The 18,830-nt window shown below is 44.5% G+C and overlaps 1 protein-coding gene across 2 annotated transcripts in view; it reads left to right on the forward strand.

The window, feature by feature from the left end:
• MAP1B (microtubule associated protein 1B) overlaps window positions 1-18,830 on the forward strand; it is a 98,086-nt gene that overhangs the window by 58,138 nt on the left and 21,118 nt on the right. Inside the window, exons 1-3 of one of the 2 annotated variants that reach the window (XM_030798073.1) lie at window positions 9,672-9,968; window positions 13,813-13,895; window positions 16,623-16,763. In XM_030798073.1, coding sequence (XP_030653933.1) covers window positions 16,632-16,763 — 132 coding nt within the window. In that variant the 5' untranslated portion in view covers window positions 9,672-9,968; window positions 13,813-13,895; window positions 16,623-16,631. Of the gene's footprint in view, window positions 1-9,671; window positions 9,969-13,812; window positions 13,896-16,622; window positions 16,764-18,830 lie in introns of those variants that run through there. The other variant, XM_030798072.1, reaches the window with a different exon arrangement.

Raw genomic sequence — 18,830 nt, forward strand, 5'->3', positions numbered from 1 at the left:
CCCAGCACTCACAGGTGTCTTCCTGATTCTCCCCCTGGCTCTGTGAGATAACTCCCTTTAGCCCTTTTTTTGTCTGCAGCCAGCAAGACCTGGCGATAATGTGAGACCCGAGGCCGAGCTAATCCTCCCTGTGGAAATCCAACAGTGAAGCGTCTTGTCTTTATGACTATTCGCTGAGGATGTGTGAAGGGAAATGCAAGCCCCAGGCAGCAGTAGCTGGCTGGGTTCCAGAGTCAAAACTGAATTAAAAACTCATTAAGTAGTACTTTGAGCCTGCAAGCTGACTGGCGCGCAGTGCTGGGAAAGCTGATGGCGGAGGAAGGGAAGGGGTGGCTTCTTCCCGTTGGCAAATGGCAGGCTGTGGGCAGGACGGGGCAGTCCAGGAAAAAAGATGAAACACAGCCCACTTGTCTGTCATGCAGACATGTTTGTGAGTATAGCTTTTGGTACAGCCACATAATGTATGCTAATTGCTATATTCCTTCTTTTTTTTTTTCCACGGGAAATGGCTCAGTGAGAAAGCTCTGAAACCAAAGAGGCAATGCAGAAATGCCAAAATGCAGACATTACAAAAGAGAGAGGAGGAACAAAGGGAAACAGGGGATCCAAATTTACATCATGGTTTAGTGTTCTGCTAAATCAGCACCTCCCTGGTCCATGCAAGTCATATGGAAAATAATTGAGCAGAATTTCCTATTTGGGTTGATTTTCACTGCATCTATCTCATAGTTTGCAATTTGTTAATCAGATTTTTTTAAAACAAGAAGCAAAAATTTTACCCCCAAGTACTAGAAAGTTAGCAAGTTAAGATGAAACTCCAAAGTAATTATTAGAGCTTCCAGAAAATATTAATAAGACACTATGGGCTGGTTCTCTCTCTACTACTGTTCTGAACAAGACACTTCTCAGTTGACCACAAGACTCGGATGCAAACTGGGGAAAGCACACAACTGGGCCCACTTAAAAGAATCATCCATCTATAAGAAAAGACTCATTCAGAATATTTTGTATGTGCCAAGCTGTGTACCTCTAGTGTTCCATTAGATATCCTTTTGCAACTGTCATTCTTTAAATCAAATAAAAACAGACCAAGATATTAAAGGAATGCTTTGTCTAATGAAGCAAGAGTGCACAGACATTTTATATTGAAAGAGAATGGACCAGAAATGAGAAATATATTTTACTTTGTGATTGGAGTCAAAAGAAGTATTGATAAGTAGACTTTCTTTCCCCCAGTAACCCTTAATTTTTTTAAATAAAAAAGTAACATTCTTTAGAGCAGTTTTGTAGATACGAAACAGGAAATTTTATAATGAATTTGATTAGATGTGACAGAAGGAAATGCAAGTATTTTTCAGGACGATGTAGATAACACATTAAGGCATCATCTTCTGTCGTTTAAGAATTATGAGAATAAAGTGAACTGGAGTTGGGAATGTGGTTAGACTCTCCTCTGGAGGGATAGCTGACCCACGGAAAGCACTGCTCCTCCACTTGGCTCCTGCCCCTGTCCAGCTCCTGTCACTCGGCCAAGGCCCTGAGCTGGGGAGGGCCTCAGGCTTGCTCAGCTCCTGCCTTTCCAATCCTTAACTTTGAAGCCTTGCATTTTCCAGATATCTGAGTTTACACTGAGCAGTGGTGCCCTCTGCAACCTTAGGGTGCTCCATCTCACCTTCCAGCTTCTCCAGCGACAGCCTCTGCTCCAAAATAAATGAGGTGTTCAGTGTTGCTTTCTGGGCAGGAATCAGATGTTCTTTCTTTCAGCTATACTCCAGAGCTCTGGCAGAGCTTGATTTGGTCCATTTTTCTCTAGGGCTGGCTTACCTGTTGGCATTTTTCAGGGACAAAATATGCTCCCAATTTATACTATTTTATTTATGAAAGAGCAAAGAGTAATACATTGTAAGAACTTTGATTAGCATACATATGGATCATTGCATATATTCCAAGTGTATATAAATATATAAAAAATACCCAATGGAGAATAATGCAAGACAGGAATGTAGAAAGTGATTTTATGCATGCTGCCTTTCTTATGAGAACTTGTTACTTCTCATGGAAATTAAAATCTGGGGATTTGCTCAAGGGCAATTTTCCCCAAAGTCCCCAGATTATTTCCCTCCCTCCTTGAACTCATTTTAAACTAAAATTTCAGTCTTTTAAAAAGAAGATAGAAGAGGACAGAATTTATTTCACTACCTTGTTTGACTTGCTCTTTGTCATGGGTTTCAGACCTGTTTCTCAGGAGAGCTACTTCTGCTGGTTCAGAGTATATTTATCAATGCCTTGAAAATGCCCATTGGCCAGATTTGGTTGAATTGCCTCAGAAACAAATCTCTGTTTGTTCAGTAAACCATTAATTAAATATATGGCCCAGAACTTAATTCCTTTGGCTTACTACATCACATTTTCCTAAATAAGCAGATGTATTCTTTCAGTTATAATCTCCCAGAGGTCAATCGTATTCATCTTAAAATAAATAAAAAATACGTTGTTAAGGTAAGAAATCAACCTTCAGCAAAAAATGTGGTTTGGGGACATGCCGTGGCACCCCATTAATAGTGACCTTGTGAAGACCTTGTAGTTGAATATAAAATCAAAACGAAATCTAATAATGCCTAATTTTAATTCCTTAAGAGATCTTAAGGGGTGGCAGAATGACCACAGGCAAAATCCAATGCATGTGTGAGAAAACCAAACACACAAACGACTCCTGACACTTTGGGGCAGTTTTTGGCCCTAATCACTTGAAAAGAGCTAGGCAGTGTCTTCTTTTTAATTATTTATGCATGGCAGTGGGTTTTCTGCTAATGATGGCCCAGGTGTGTATTTTTCAGATCCTGAAGGTAGATCACCTGATTTGCTTACTTCTAAAGACAAAGTAAGCAAATCACACTTTGATTGTTTACTTTGCTTGTTAAATCCCTCTGAGTGGGATTTAACATAATAGAGTGGATTGAATCACACACACATTTCAATCCACACTATTATGTTAAATCCTACTCAGAAGTGGAGTGAGTGTTTGTGTGTAACTATGGGTATCTATATTTTTAGTTGTCCTGTTTTGCAAAAGATTGTCATCACCTAAATCCCTATAGGTGGAAGGCTCGGATCTAGGCTCTGTGAGATTTACATAGAAATTGCCACCTTCACAGGAAGTTCAATGAGAGGTACATGAAAGTATGTGAAAGCATTTTGTTAACTAGAGTCTTATAAGTTGGTTGGAGGCAATAGCTCATATAAATACTATGTACTTCCTCTAATTGAGCTATATAGTATAGAGACTGTTAACTGCTATACCAGAATTTGGGGATAAGAGACAACTCTGGAAATTGAAGTGGGCAGAGAGATATTCCCAGAGGAAATAAAAATATGAGCTGGACATGTAACAAATGGATTAGATTTAAGTAGGTATGATGCCTTATTTTATGGCACAGTAAATTCTATCACCAAACAACACTCTTTATTTAAAACAACCTTCAAGCAGAGTATCCCACTAGGGCAAAAAATGAATGCAGTGACCAACTGGCATGAATACCTGATTTACTAAAAATTTAGATTTCTGTTAGTGGAAATTAAATGAACACATCAGCATTGTAAATTACCGGTTTATTTCATGTAAGCTTTAGTAGTATGGTTCTTTAAGTTGAATGGTATTAGGTAAAATGAAAAACTCCATGGCTAATTTAAAAGCCAACGGCCTGCATCCTATCTGTCAAAGTATGATTCTCCATAGGACTGAGTCAGCAGCAAGCTGGGTTTCACATCCTTTATCTGCTCTAAAAACAGTGGTATGAAGGGAAGCTTACAAGAAGGTCAACTCTCCGTATGATGTTTCCAAGAGAATACTCAATAGTTCGTGCAAGTATTTACCCTTTACTAAATATTTTATTTAGCCTTTTAATAATCTTTTACTGCTGAAATACAGGGTTTGGATTTGGTTGAGGGAGAAGTGGTGAAGGGTTTAGTTGGAGAAAGTTCTTCTATTAAATTTCTCCTGCTTCTGCCCACCGAGAGGAGCTGGGACTCTCCCATACACAGTGGCTCAGTATCCCCTGTGGCAGAGCCTGTAAAGAGGTGGTCAGAACAGTTAACCTGCCAAGACCTTGTTGCGTGGTCCTCTTTAATGTTTAATACAGCCAGACACGGTTGTACATGCCTGTAATCCCAGCACTCTGGGAGGCTGAGGTGGGTGGATCACCTGAGGTAAGGAATTCGAGACCAGCCTGGCCAACATGTTGAAACCCTGTTTCTACTAAAAAATACAAAAAATGATCCAGGTGTGGTGACAGGTGCCTGTAATCCCAGCTAGTCAGGAGGCTGAGGCAGGAAAGTAGCTTGAACCTGGGAGGTGGAGGTTGCAGTAAGCCGAGATCACGCCACTGCACTCCCGCCTGGGCAACAAGAGCAAAACTCCATCTCAAAAATAAAATGAAATAAAATAATGTTTAATATATAGGGCTAAAATATCTACCCAAAGCTTTATGTTCATGTAGCTTATCAAAGTCATCAAAAGTGACACCCTTCTCTTGCTGCTGCGTGTCAGGACAACATAAAGAGAGTAGGAAAGGGTAAAGTGAAAGGGGGAAAAGACTTAAGTCTTCCCTGCTCAGAATAAGGAAAAGGAGTAAAGAGGAAAACATGAGCAAGTATGATGGCTTTTCGGGGGCCATTTTTGAGATTAAAATAGCAAAGGACAGTGCCTGAAGATGCAGTAGAGGTCTTGAAAGACCATCTGTGGGCCAAGAGTTTAAAGAAAAGGCATTTAACAGTGTAAGAAGGACAGCTGCGGTGGCTCATACTTGTAATCCCAGCACTTTGGGAGGCTGAGGTGGGAGGATCACTTAAGTCCAAGAGTTCGAGACTAGCCTGGGCAATATAGTGAGACCCCCATCTCTACAAAAAACAAAAGAAATTAGCTGGGCGTGGCGGCACACACCTGTAGTGTTAGCTACTTGGGGATGCTGAGTTCGGAGGACTGCTTGAGCCCAGGAGGTCAAGGCTGCAGGGGGCCATGTTCATGCCATGGCACTCCAGCCTGGGTGACAGTGAGACCCTCCCTCAAAAAAAATTTTTTTTTTTAAAGTGGAAGAAACGTGTTTGGGATTCAATCAAACCCAAATGGGAGAAGTTGAGAACTAGGCTTTAAATGAGACATCATGTTGGCTTCCCAGACAGGGCCTGTAACTGAGGGCCTGTAACTGGAGTGCAGTGGTGTGATCTCGGCTCACTACAGCCTCAACCTCCTGGGCTCAAGTGATCCTCCCACCTCAGCCTCCTGCATAGCCGAGATCACAGGCATGCACCACCATGCCTGGCTAATTTTTGTATTTTTTATAGAGATGAGGTTTCACCATATTGCCCAGGCTGGTCACTGTATTTAAAGAGACCTGGAGTTGGCTCCCCTGACAGGTTACTACATCGCCCTTCACTCCATGTGTCTTTTTTATTTTTATTTTTATCTGTAGCTTCTGTACTTTGTCGAAGATGTGACCCTTAGGCTATCTTATCAACCACAGCTGGTGCCAGGATTGGGCTTTGCTGGTTCTACTTAGGTGCCCTCCAGGGAGCCCAAGTTTCAACACCATCTATGTTATTTATTTCTACTTCTTTCAGCCAGAGGATAAAACAGAGAAAAAGGGAGCAAACTTCTTCCTTCCACTGTCTTTCACCTTAACCCTTGATATCCTTGATTCTCATCCCTTTGCCTTGATAATTTTTAAAAGGGAGAAGAAAAAAAGGAAGAGGAGAACCTAAAAGAATGGGACTGGGTAGGAGAGAAACACCGAAGAGAGGATTTAGAAAGCAGGTCAAATGAGAATCCTGCACATGGAAAACCAAACCAAAACCACCGACAACAAAAAGAAAACTAACAACCATAAGGTCCAGGAAGTATAGAGAAAATTAGGTATAGACTCAAATTAGGTAATAACTGAATTCCCTGTAACACAAAAGATACCCAAGGTAAAAAAATGTTGTCTAACTCACAAGCAATGATCAATTTATTTAAACTAAAGAAAATTATTTGCAAAGTCTCCTGAACTTGAGTTTTTTTATTCTCTTAAAAAAACAAGTGTTCAAAATTTGGAGAGCCATAGATTCAGGAACATATATCAGAGATGAAACAGATGCATAAACAAAAATTTATTTCCCACAGAAAAGAAATGTCATTTCTAGGAATATTGGGGGAAGGTGGGAAAGAACTTGGCTGATGGTTCAGCAGAAACCAAGAAGGAATTGCCCTCAGGGCGTGTGTGGGAGGCCATAGTGCCCTGCTGGGTCCACACACACGTGTGCATGCGCACACACTCACACACACTCAGGCAATTCAGCAGGCGTTGGCTGACCAGCAGCCAACCGTGGCTGCACACTTACCGCTTACAAAGGAGAAGCTTGGCATCACAGCTTGAAAATCTTTATTTTGGACGGGAGTGGATCAGGAAAAGGAGAAAGGAATAGTGTCACAGCACTGACCTTGGCCTTGAGTGGCCTCATGGAGCGTGACAAGGGTCCTCAGGCCTGTTCTTCCACACTGTCAAGTCAGTAAACCTCTGCTCTTTCATCCGTGAAGAGAGGATAATATTTGCCTCACTACTTCATAAAAATGCTGTGAGACTAAACGAAGAACTACCTCAAGGACAAAATGCTTTGGCAACTCTAAGGCACTCTACACATGTAAGATTTTATTGCTGTGTTCTGGTGATGGACTCTCTGGTGATCAAAGGATTAGATTTTGTCCTTACCCATTTCTATGTATTAGCCTTGTATTCAGTCATTTTTGGACCCAGGTGGGATGGCACCTGGCACATAGAAGGTGCTCCAACGTGTGCATGACCTTAAAACCAGCATGCACGTTGAATTATGCTTTTGCCACCTGTTTGCTCATGTTGCCTGTTGCCTCTGAGACACCCAGCCTAGAAAAAGTTCTTTTCCAAGCCTCAGGCTGAGATGGGCAAGAGCGGATGAATGCGAAAAGATGAGTGAGTTGATTGGGGGAGTTAATTTGATGCGGAGGACCCCTGAGAAATCCAGCTCCCTCCAGGGCTAGGAGTTTTACTTCCCTGGAGACAGATTCTGTGTAATTTCCTGGTAACAGCTGACCTTCTGTTTTCTGTGCTGATGCTGTTGGTCTTTGGGCATCCGTGGAATTAGAACCAAGTCTCCTAGCTCCTTTGTTTTCTAACAGCACCTCTGTGGCAGGGGTGAGGGTTTTGTGTCTCACCCTGCTTTGGGATCATGTCCTCCCTCAGGGCTGAGGTAGGTTTTTGCTCCAGGGGAGCCGAGAAAGTCTTCTGTTAGGCTGGGTTGCCTCTATCCTCCTGGACCCTCTCTGGAGCTCTAAGCTGGGGCACCTGGGATGGAGAGCTGCTCATTACAGCTTCTCAGAGCATGGTTACTGGGTAACCTATGTTCACCTCTTTCTCTCTGTTTTTCTTGCTTAGAAATGATGTAGTGGGATAGAGGGGCACAGGGAGAGAACCACCTGGGGGCTGCTCGTGAGGCTTCCTTATTTGCTGGTACCTTTCCTCCCTCTGAAAAGGAAGTTTTGGGGATACCTTCCTGCTAGGCGTCTGGGCCCCAGTGTTCGTTGCCAGGGATAGAGAGGACTTCTGTGAGGGGCTCTGGAAGAAAATGTTCACTACAAAACTCTGCTGCTTCAGGCGTCTCCTCTCCTGCCTCACCAGCTCCTGTTCTCTTCAAATCAACCACACATTTCCTTTACCTGCCATGTGGGTTTCTGCAGAAAGGAGGCCTGGAGCTGGAAGTGATTTCACACCAAAAGCTGCCTGTTGGTTAGTTATTAATTCTTAGTTCCTGTACCAAGCACCTTTCATTTCTTGCTCTTAGCCATTTAGCTAAATTTTACTCTTGGGAGTATTTTTTGCACAAGGGGTTGGAGGTTCGAGGTTTCCTGTCAAATTCACTTTGGTAAAGAGGTTGAGTTGAATAACTCTGACTGCTGTCATTTTCTCTTCCTTCCCTTCCTCCCTCCCTTTTTTCCTTCCTTCCCTCCTTCCTTCCTCCCTCCCTCCTTCTCTTCTTCCTTCTAATGAAAACAGACTTTATTTTTTATTTTTTGAGGTGGAGTCTCACTCTGTTGCCCAGGCTGGAGTGCAACGGCATGATCTCAGCTCACTGCAACCTCTGCCTCCTGGGTTCAAGCGATCCTCGTGCCTCAGCCTCCCAAGTAGCTGGGATTACAGGCATGCACCACCGTGCCCAGCTAATTTTTGTGTTTTTAGTAGAGACAGGGTTTCACCAGGTTGGCCAGGCTGGTCTCAAACTCCTGACCTCAAGTGATCCACCTGCCTCGGCCTCCCAAAGTCCTGGGATTACAGGCATGAGCCACCGTGCCCGGCCTGAAAACAGACTTTAAAATCAAGACATTTAGTGCTTGTGGTCTTTCTTGATCGACCAAACTTTACTTTTAGCTAAATCAACCCAGTCCTTTTTTTATCTCACACATTTTTCTCTCTAACTCCAGAATCTTCACATTGTAAGTTATTCCAGTGTTGAATCTGGGGCGGGGCGGGGGCGGGGGGACTGGACGTAGTTGGTAGGTGAAGAGAGGGCGGCAGTGGGAGCTGACAGAGCAGGGAGGCAGAGATGGAGGCAGGACGGCTTTTCTCCTGGCTAAAGCCCCTGCCCATGCCCTGCCCCTCAGTCCTGGTTACCAATAGTTCAGGACCCTCCTCATCATCTCCCTTTCATACCGAGTAGAAATCAGAGGCTTTCTTTATTCTTCAACTACCATTTTTATTTTCTTCTTCCAAAACCAGGGTGAAGCCTCTGAGGGGTGTGTGTGTGTGTGTGTGTGTGTGTGTGTGTGTGTGTGTGTGTAGATGAATCCTAAACTCTGTGGAGAAGAGATCCCGCAAGCATCCTAGAAATTTACCTACATAGAAAATAACATTTTGCTTTAAGACATTTCAGAATCAACTGAATATAGTAAAACATAAGCTACTAAAAAAGCCAAACCTTATAAGACACATAGGTTCAAATAATCTGTCACATTTTCAAAAAGGAATAAAATCCCAACAACAACCAAAAAATGCAGGCTTCCTTTTGAGTTCCAAACCCAGCTTTGGGAGAGCACAAACAAAAGTCTCATTGTCTGCAAGGCCCCTGCTGCTTCGAGGGTCTTCAGACTGTCCTCTTTTGATTCTGAGGTGGCGCGGACCCCTTTTGTCATACACAATCTGCTGCACTGCCCCGCCCCCCCACCCAGGTCGAGGCTTCACAATCATGCTGAGTTTTGTGGGGAAGCCCTCAAAGACTTTTTCTTATGAAGCGATGACACAATCATTCCAGGTCGAGCCCCCGCTTTTGCTGCCCTCAGACCGATGCCGGGGAAAGTTAACTATTCATGGGGCTGCCTAAGGGTTTCCCTGTGAGGTGTCGAATGGAGAATGCTGACTACAATGGTGGAGAGAGAGGCTGGAACCCGGCTGCCTTTCTTTCCTGGGAACTTCTTTTCTGAAGCAACTGAATGAGACCTTTACAAGCCAGGGTGGTGGCCTCCCTTCAGAATGCCTGGCCCGTTTCCCAGTGTGAAACATTCCCCAAATATGCAACTTTGTGAGCATCCCAGCCGCCTGCGCTGAGAACCCGCCCGCCTGCCGCAGGAAAGCTGGCACCCACGGGGATGCCAGGGGTGGGGGCGCATCAGGGCCCCTCTGCCAGGCTTGGCCAGATGCTGGGCGGCCCGGCCCCAGGTTACATCGTCCCGGGAAAGAATCTGGCCAACAGTCTGGCTGTCACAAGAGCTAGAAGCTTCTCTCTCTCCCTTTAAATCCCCTCCATTCAAATCCGATCCTATAAAAAGGCTTTTGTTGAAGGAGCAGCCATGGCATCTTGGTGCACGTCTGTGCCATTCCTCTCAATATTTCCAAAGATGGACAAAAGAGAACATCGTTAGTTGAATTCCTGGGCAAACTGGTCTGAAGATTGACTTGGAAGGAGTGGAGGTAAATGGCAGCTGTCACGTGGCATTTGTTTTGTTTGCAACTGATGAAGCCAAAGAGGAAAGGAACTGCTGGTGGATGGTAAGAAGCCTCCTGCCAGGGGCCACCTCGGCAGCAGGCGAGTTCACTGTGTGTTTGGGGAAGAGCGTGCTGTGGAGGCAGGTGGACTGTGCAGGCTGCTGTTGCCTGGACGTGGGTGTCTGAAGGGTGCGGTTAGCAGGGCTGAGGGTGTTGTGTAGGATCACTTCAGAAAGAAAGAGGCTCTGATTTCATTACCATCACTTGCGGAGGGAGCCACTTTATGTACCTTGCTGAAGTCTACTTATATGGATTCCTGCAGAATACAGACATGATGACAGTCATACCTGGACACTGCGCTGGCTGATGCTCTGGGTGCCCACCACAACATTGTGACCAAAGAAATGACTATTCCTTCTCCTTGGTCTTAAGCTTTTGCTTAATTTCACCTCAATCTAGTGCCTTTGAAGCTCTTGAAATCTTTGTTTCAAGAAGACCACTGATGGAAAGACCTAGAAAGAGGATAGTTTCATGTGTCTTGCCAATTTTCATTTTATCATTTGCTTATTTAATTTGATTTTCTTTTGCTTTAGCTTTAAATGTACATGGTTGTCAAAACCAAAAACAACCAAAAAGCCAAAAAGCAATGTCCAATAAATTACAGTATTTAGCATTCATAATAAATGAACTTTCTTTTCTGTGGTTTATTCTTCTTAAGCCTCAGTTCTTTGTCTGCTCAAACTGTGGGACTTTGTTCTGTTTTGGAGTTTATTTTTAGGCTTTTGGAGTAAGACATCACATATTTTCTCTTAATTTTAACTTCTTTTATGTGGGGTATTCTGACACCTTTGCCTTTTTTTGGCCAATATTCTTCTCCTGATATTTTCTGCCTTCCTGCTTTTGTAAGCTCATCTCTGATTTTATCTCTTTGGACCTTTCCCTAACTGTCTTTTGGCATTTGGTGTCTGTGCCTTTTCTGTTTTAACAAATTTTAGTTCCAGTAACCAACCCCATAGGGCAGTGAAGCAGAAGGACTCTAGATCCAGGTGACCCAGGTCCAAATCCTGGCTCGACCACTTACTAGTTGTGTGACTTTGGGCAGGTTAATTCTCTTCTGTAGACTCATTGCTCTCGACAGTAAAGGGGGATAATCATAGTAGCTATGTCACAGAACTCTTCTGAGGATTAAACGAAGCCATGTATGTGAAGTCTTCCAGTGCCTGACATCATCATTGTTCTGTTTAGGCTTCTGTCTGTGATGTGGGGTTTGTTGGTAAATGTTAGCTGTTATGGAAAGTAGGATGGTGGGGGAGAATGGGCTTGGTAACAGTGATGGTGGTTGGTGGTGAGTATTTCAATATGTTGCTGTTTCTGTAGTACTTCTGGTCCTTCCTGATATAAAGGAAAAAGAACCAGTGTATCCTGAGCTGCTTTATGTTTTTTATTTTCTAATTGCTTTATTGAGATCTAGTTTGCATACCATACAATTTACCCATTTATAGTGTACTAGTGAATGTTTTTTGGTATATTATTAAGTCGTGATAAAATATAAAATTTGCCATTTTAACTATTTTTAAATGTACAATTTGGTGTCATTAATTACATTCACAAGGTTGTACAACCATCCCCTCTTTTTTTATTTTATCAGTTTTTTGAGACAGAGTCTTGCTCTGTTACCCAGGTTGGGGTGCAATGGCATATTCTTGGCTCACTGCAGCCTCGACCTTCTGGGCTCAATTGATTCTTCTGCCTCAGCCTTCCATGTAGCTGGGACCACAGATGGGTGCCACCACACCCAGCTATTTTTTTTTTTTTTTTTTTTTTGAGACGGAGTCTCGCACTGTTGTTGGGGCTGGAGTGCAATAGCGCAATCTCAGCTCACTGCAACTTCTGCCTCCTGGGTTCGTGCGATTCTCCTCTTGCCTCAGCCTCCCAAGTAGCTGAGATTACAGGTGCACATCACCACACCTGGCTAATTTTTTGTATTTTTAGTAGAGACGGGGTTTCACTATGTTGGCCAGACTGGTCTCAAACTCCTGACCTTGTGATCCGCCTGCCTTGGCCTCCCCAAGTGCTGGGATTACAGGCATGAGCCGCTGCACCTGGCTTTTTTTTTTTTTTTTTTTTTTGGGAGACACAGGGTCTCACTTTGTTGCCCAGGCTAGTTTTGAACTCTTGGGTTCAAGCAATCCTCCTGCCTCGGCCTCCCAAAGTGCTGGGATTATAGGCATAAGCTACTGCGTCCGGCCTTCATCACCTCTATTTTAGAAACATTTTCATCACTCCAAACAGAAACTGTACCCACTAAGCAATAACTCCCCATTCCCCTTCCCTTAGTCCCTGGAACCTTCTAATCTACTCTCTAATTCTATAAAGTTGCCTGTTCTAGAGATTTCATATAATTGGAATCACTATATTTATCCTTTTGTGTCTGGCTTATTTCATTTAGCATAATGTTTCCTAGGTTCATCCATGTTTTGGCATTATCAGAACTTCATTCATTTTTATGTTTGAATAATCTTCCATTGTATTGATATACCACATTTTACCCAATCATCCATAGATGGACATTTGGGTTGTCTTACCATTTGGCCATTGTGAATAATGCTACAATTAACATTGGCATACAAGCATCTGTTCGGGTTCCTGCTTTAAATTCCACCTGGAAGTGGGATTGCTGGGTCATATAATAATTCTATTTTAGCTTTTTGAAGAACTGGCAAACTGTTTTTCTAGAAAACAGTTGCTTTTGGTCATTCTCTCCTCTTGTATTTCTCTCCTCTGGTGTCTGCCTCCCTCAGATTCTTTTCCATTTCCTCCTGCTGCCTGAGAGTCATTGTACTTCCAAGCAGCAGACATGTTTGTGTCTATCCTCCCAACCATGTGTCTCCCTCCCACATTTCGGAGAGAACACCCACTTCCCTGTCCTTAGCAGCTGCCCGAGCATGTATCACCAACTCTGGCCACACATCCGCCTGATCATTTCATCCATTGTCTAGGGACGGGGAGTCTTCATAGAAGGTCATGCACAGGTCTCCGTCCACTTTGGCTGGAGGGCTGGTTCAGCCACCGAATGACCCTAGGACCTGTGAGCGGGGGGAGTCAGGGATGTGGAGCCACAGCCCTGCAGGGTTTCAGCTCTCCTTAGACAGGCGGTCATCACACCCAACGCCTTGCTTTGTTGTTCTCCGTCCACTGTGCATATTTTTAGGGGGCAGTTTGGCCACCCGGTTTTGTGGGAGGGTTGTTCTCCACTTTTCATTTGCTTACGGTGTCTCCAGTTTCCTATGAGCAAGTGAATTAATTAACAAATACTCCAACAGACTGTAAGCCTGCCTCAGACAGCCATTCTGGTTGTTAGGCTAATTGTTAGCTGGGGTTTCTGGATGTCATTCATTTCACAATAAGGCTCCTAATTAATCTCAGTGCAGTTCTCACCAGAAGAAAGGCTGATACGGAGAAACATCCCCAATTACCATGAGAAAGGAAATGTCAAGAGCCCCGTTGAGTTTTCCTGGCACCCACCCTTGTCTCAGATGAAAACCGCCATTACCGCAAGGAGGCTGCCTAGCCCGGCTCTGAAAACTGGCGAGTGTGAGAGCGGGAGGAGCCCCCGACCACACGAACCCAGCTTGGGGAGGAACCTGCTAGTGGCTGCACCCTCTTTTTTAATAGCACCAATTGTGTTTCCCAAGATGTTGTAGAGAATTTCGGTGCTGTGTACCACGTCGGAGGCAGAAATTCCTCTGCTGTCCCAGGAGCAGGCAGGGCAGTTTTTATCTGGAAAAGCTAAAGGTCTCCTCTTTTGTGTGTGTTTTTGTGCCTGCAGGACAAAAGATCCTTCATCACCGAAGTGACGTTTTAGAAACAGTGGTCCTGATCAACCCTTCTGATGAAGCAGTCAGCACCGAGGTAAGCATTCAGCTCTGGAGAATCTGGGGCCGGGCAAATGGGGGCAGGAGACGGACACAACAGAAGTTCTGGGTTAAGAGGTCTTTCTTAACCCCCATTAAGTGGCTGGTTCCCTGCATCAGTACCACCCAGACCGCTCCTCCTAATAAGGACAAAGAAGAAGATAATAGCTGGAACTGTAAGATTTTGTCCAGGCAAGGGAGTATGAATTTGGGGTATTTATGCTGGGGGTGGTGGGGAGTGTTGCTGGGATGGAGTCTGATAGGGATGTATTAGGGAAAATAGATGTAAGCCCTCAGGCCGTGACATACAGGACAAACCTGGAGAAGAATGGCATCTCAATGCAAACCCCATTCAGAGGTCTCCTGCACACTCCTATCGCTGTGGAAAGGCAGGCTAGCATAGTGGTCAGGAGCATGGGCTGGCGCCAGGTTACCTGGGTTCATAATCCCACATCTGCCTCTTACTAGCTGGGAGCCTCAAGCAAGTTATTTACTGTGTTTGTCTCAGTTTATACCTCTGTAAAACGGGGGTCATAATAGTTTCTACATTTAACGTTCATATTTAATGTGCATAGAAGTGCCAAGTGCTTAGGACAGAGCATGGCACATAATGACTGAAATGTAAATATTAGCTGTGATTGTTATTATTACCACCATATGAAACTGTTGCTATGGAGAGTAACTGGGTATTTCGGAGCCCAGTGTGACATAAGAGCTTGGTTGAAGCCCAAAGTCCCTGGTCACCCAGGCCAGAGGAGTTGCTATCACTCCACTTTCCACTTGCTTTATTACAGTTGAGCGCTTTTGAGATTGAGTTGCTTCTTGGACATGAAAGTAGCCAAAGTCCCTGGGAGCCTCCGTTATTTGCAGTGTCCCTTCTACCCACACGTTGAGCATCTCTGTGACTGTCTCCTGTTTTTGTAAATGGAGATATAATTCAAGGACCATAAAATCCCTTTAAAGTATGTAATTCGGTGGTTTGTAGTGTATTTACAAAGTTTTGCAACCATCACCTTTATCTAATTCCAGAATATGTCCATCATGCCCCAAAAGCCCTGAGCTCATCAGCAGCCACTCTCCATTCTTCCCCAATGCTGACAACCGCGAACCTGCCTGTCCTGATTTGCCAATTCTGGACATTTCATATAAATACAATGATATACTATGTGGCCTTGCGTGTCTGGCTTATTTAGCCTAACAGTTTCAAGGTTCATCCATGTCGTAGCATGTGTCAGCACTGCATTCGTTTCCGGGCTGAACAGTGCCAGTGTATGGATAGCTCACATCTGTGTATCCATTCCTCAGTTGATGGACACTTGAGTTGCTTCCACTTTTTGGCTGTTGTGAGGTCACCTGTTCTGACTTACTTCTGCCTGCTTTAGATCAGCAGGACCTCTGATAATCCATGAAGGTGCAAAGCTGAGGAAAGTGATGGGATAGCAATCTCTGTTACTAACAGAATCAGGAAGTAATTACAACTTGAAAAAAGCTGGAGAATTACAGCCTGGGCAACATGGTGAAACCCTGTCTCTACCAAAAATACAAAAAATTAGCGGGGCATGGTGTTGCATGCCTGTGGTCCTAGCTACTCAGGAGGCTGAGATGGGAGGATCGTTTGAACCCAGGAGGCAGAGGTTGCAGTGAGCCGAGATGGCGCCACTGCACACTGCACTCCAGCCTGAGCAACAGAGTGAGACCCTGTCTCAAAAGGAAAAAAAAAAAAAAAAGCTGGAAAACTAATATATGTCCAGGCAAACTGCCCGGAAGAGTTGTGAGAAAGGAAAAATACGGAATTTTATAAAAGGAATCCAGGCTTGCCTGTGGAGCAGATGGGGCTGAAATAATTACTTAGGTACATGTGTTTTTTGCATGATTAGACTGTGGGGTTCTTGGGTAAGGGGTTAAGGTCTGTTTACTTTTGTATCCTCCCTTCAGTGCCTAACATGATGCCTGGCAAGTAGGATGTGCTGAACATTCATGAACTGGGCTCAGAATGGATACCTTGGTGCTTAGAGTGGTGTTTGCTGAAGGACAGCTGGCTTCCTGCCACTGAAAAGTTCACAGAGAGTTCCTTAGCGCAAACCATGTGCAATTATCTCAAAGATTGCTATTTAGGGGCAGCCTTTTCTTTATATTCAATGTCAAGCACCTTACTGATGCCATTGGAGACTGCACTTGGAGCTGTGTGTGTGCTTGCTGCACGCCTTGGAAGGGAAGAGATGCTGTATGGGAGGGGTTGGTTTGGGACCCTAGTTTGGAACCCCGTGCTTCCTGAGGAGGCCACTGGGGAACCTGGGCTGTACATGGTGATTCAGCCTGTGAGATAGTTCCGTCTTCACTGGTTTCGCAGACCACGTGCTGCTAGCAGACATTTCTAACAGCTGTGGAACAAATGATTACCAGCTGTGAAGACTGCTTTGAAAAAGAGTAGGAAACTAGGGGGAGAAAGTCAACTATCGCTACTGTCTTGGTTGTAGAGAAACTTTGAAAATGGCGTTCATGGGAAACTGATAACTATACTTATTGGCTTTGTGGATTATCCTACAGCCAGGGATCCATTCAACCCTCCCATGCTCTTCTGGCCTCCAGGAGAAATTAGACCTTTGGGGAATGAATGCGTTTTGCTGGTAATAAACTCCCATGGCTCCGAAGGCTAGCCCTGTCCTGAAGGTGGGATGGCAGCACTGCCTATGGCTCAGGGCCTACGGTCTGTGCTTTATTTCAGGTGCGCTTAATGATCACTGATGCTGCCCGACACAAGCTGCTGGTGCTGACTGGGCAGTGCTTTGAAAATACCGGAGAGCTCATTCTCCAGTCCGGCTCTTTCTCCTTCCAGAACTTCATAGAGATTTTCACCGATCAAGAGGTAGGTTCATGTCTGAGAATATCTGTGCTTCTAGTGGCTTGGTTGCCTTTGGTTCCTCTTTGAGAGCACTGGGGGAGACAGAAGAAGAAGGGAGGGAACCTCACAGCTCTCCTGAAATAAGCAAACCTCATGATCCAAAATACTTTATTTCTATGGCTCATTGCCAAAAGAATTTAGAGCACTCATTTACAATTAATTGGAATCATTCTTAATATGCCTGAGATATGGATGGGAGGGGTTGGAACAGTCAACACTTTACAGATGGTAAAAATGGTGGAGAAACTTGAAATGTCAGAGCCCAAAAGAAAACCTGCGTTTCCTGTTTTCTGAAATAATACTCCAAAAATATCTTGCGCTTTTGGCACCTCGTTTTCCAGGCCTAATTATTTCAGATTTCTCTTACTTTAATGCCTGGCCTCAGTGTTTGAAGTTGGGCTGTTTGAACAGCCCACAAAAGAGAGAGGGCTTTACAAAAGGAGCCACGTAGGAAAATGGGGCACGTCTGTGACCCAAGAAAAAGATGGCTAAAGTAGCTGGACTGAAGCTGGATCATTCATATTTCTAATGCGTATCTTATTCAAAGATGACACATGTGAAGTGCTGAAAACTGTGTGAAGTTGGTGGTATTTTGTAAAATGAGATCAAAGATTTTGATATGCTTATTTCTGCTCGGGAATTTTTCCTGGCTGGGAAACTTTCCAAAGTAATGCACCTTGTTTATCTAGCTTATATGTTTATAGCAATTACAGAAACAATTCAGACCCACCCCCATAGCAGGTTGGGGCCTGCCTGTGGCCGATAGCAGATTTCTACATGGAGGGACTGAGGGATGTTCTGATAAGAAGAATTACCACATCTGTTTAAAACTGTCTTCCTGAGATGGTAGCTTGTCCGTCTCATGTGTACTGGAAGAGCCACGTGTCCTTCTGCACTTAATTTTCCTTGGCCCTGTGGTTCAGAGAAAGCTCTGTTTGTACTTTTCATCACTGGCAACAACTGTAAGCACACTGCCCAACTTCATCTGGGTCACCTGGAGGCTTCTTTTTTTTTTTTTTTTTTTTTTTGAGACGGAATCTTGCTCTGTCCCCCAGGCTCACTGCAAGCTCCGCCTCCCGGGTTCACGCCATTCTCCTGCCTCAGCCTCCCGAGTAGCTGGGACTACAGGTGCCCGCCAACACGCCCGGCTAATTTTTTTTTTTTTTTTGTATTTTTAGTAGAGACAGGGTTTCACCGTGTTAGCCAGGATGGTCTTGATCTCCTGACGTCGTGATCCGCCCACCTCGGCCTCCCAAAGTGCTGGGATTACAGGCTCGAGCCACCGTGCCCGGCCTGGAGGCTTCTTTAAAAACACTGATCAGATGGCATAATAATGTTCACTCTCCAGCCACTGGGGTGGGGAGAATGCAAAACTGTGAAAAGGAACATTTTTGAAGCCCCAGCTCTCAGAAGGTGTGGCGTCATCTGCATCTTGAAACACACACCAGGATGGGATCCCCCAGGCAGGCAGCTCCTTTCTCAGAGGCTTCAGAGCTCACTCACAGTTGGTTCATCTTTACCACTTCAAAATGCAAGCTTTGGCTGTGTCTTCTTCCAAGGCCGCTAGAGTTCACGCATCTTGCCTCATTCATCTCAGTATCCATTGCACCTGCACATAGTAAAGGCCTAGTAAGCCACTGTTCGATTGCATTGAAATTCCAAAGCTAGGGCTACAATTCTCACTCTGCCTACTGTCCTGAAGTTGTTGTTTGATCACTATAATGTCAGAATGTTTTGCAAGATTAGGTCCCCATGTGCATGTTGTACCCGGAGGCAGGTGGGCATTTGTCTAGTAGCTCTGGGGTCACACACATTATTAGCATCTTGCCTCAAGGAAGAGAGAAAGCTGCAGAAGGCTGGAAGTGGCCCAATGACATGGTGAGCAGTTAAGTGGCCTGCTTGTAGCTCATTTGCATGCACATGGGCACTTTCCACATTCCTGTGCAGTTCTGTAGTTATTTTCTAGTGGTTGGTTTCTACCCAAGTCCTTGGTTTGTCTTTTTTGCCGAAAAACCAGACAAAGGAATTATG

The sequence above is a fragment of the Nomascus leucogenys genome, chromosome 18, assembly GCF_006542625.1.
Source record: "Nomascus leucogenys isolate Asia chromosome 18, Asia_NLE_v1, whole genome shotgun sequence".
NCBI lineage: Eukaryota > Metazoa > Chordata > Mammalia > Primates > Hylobatidae > Nomascus > Nomascus leucogenys.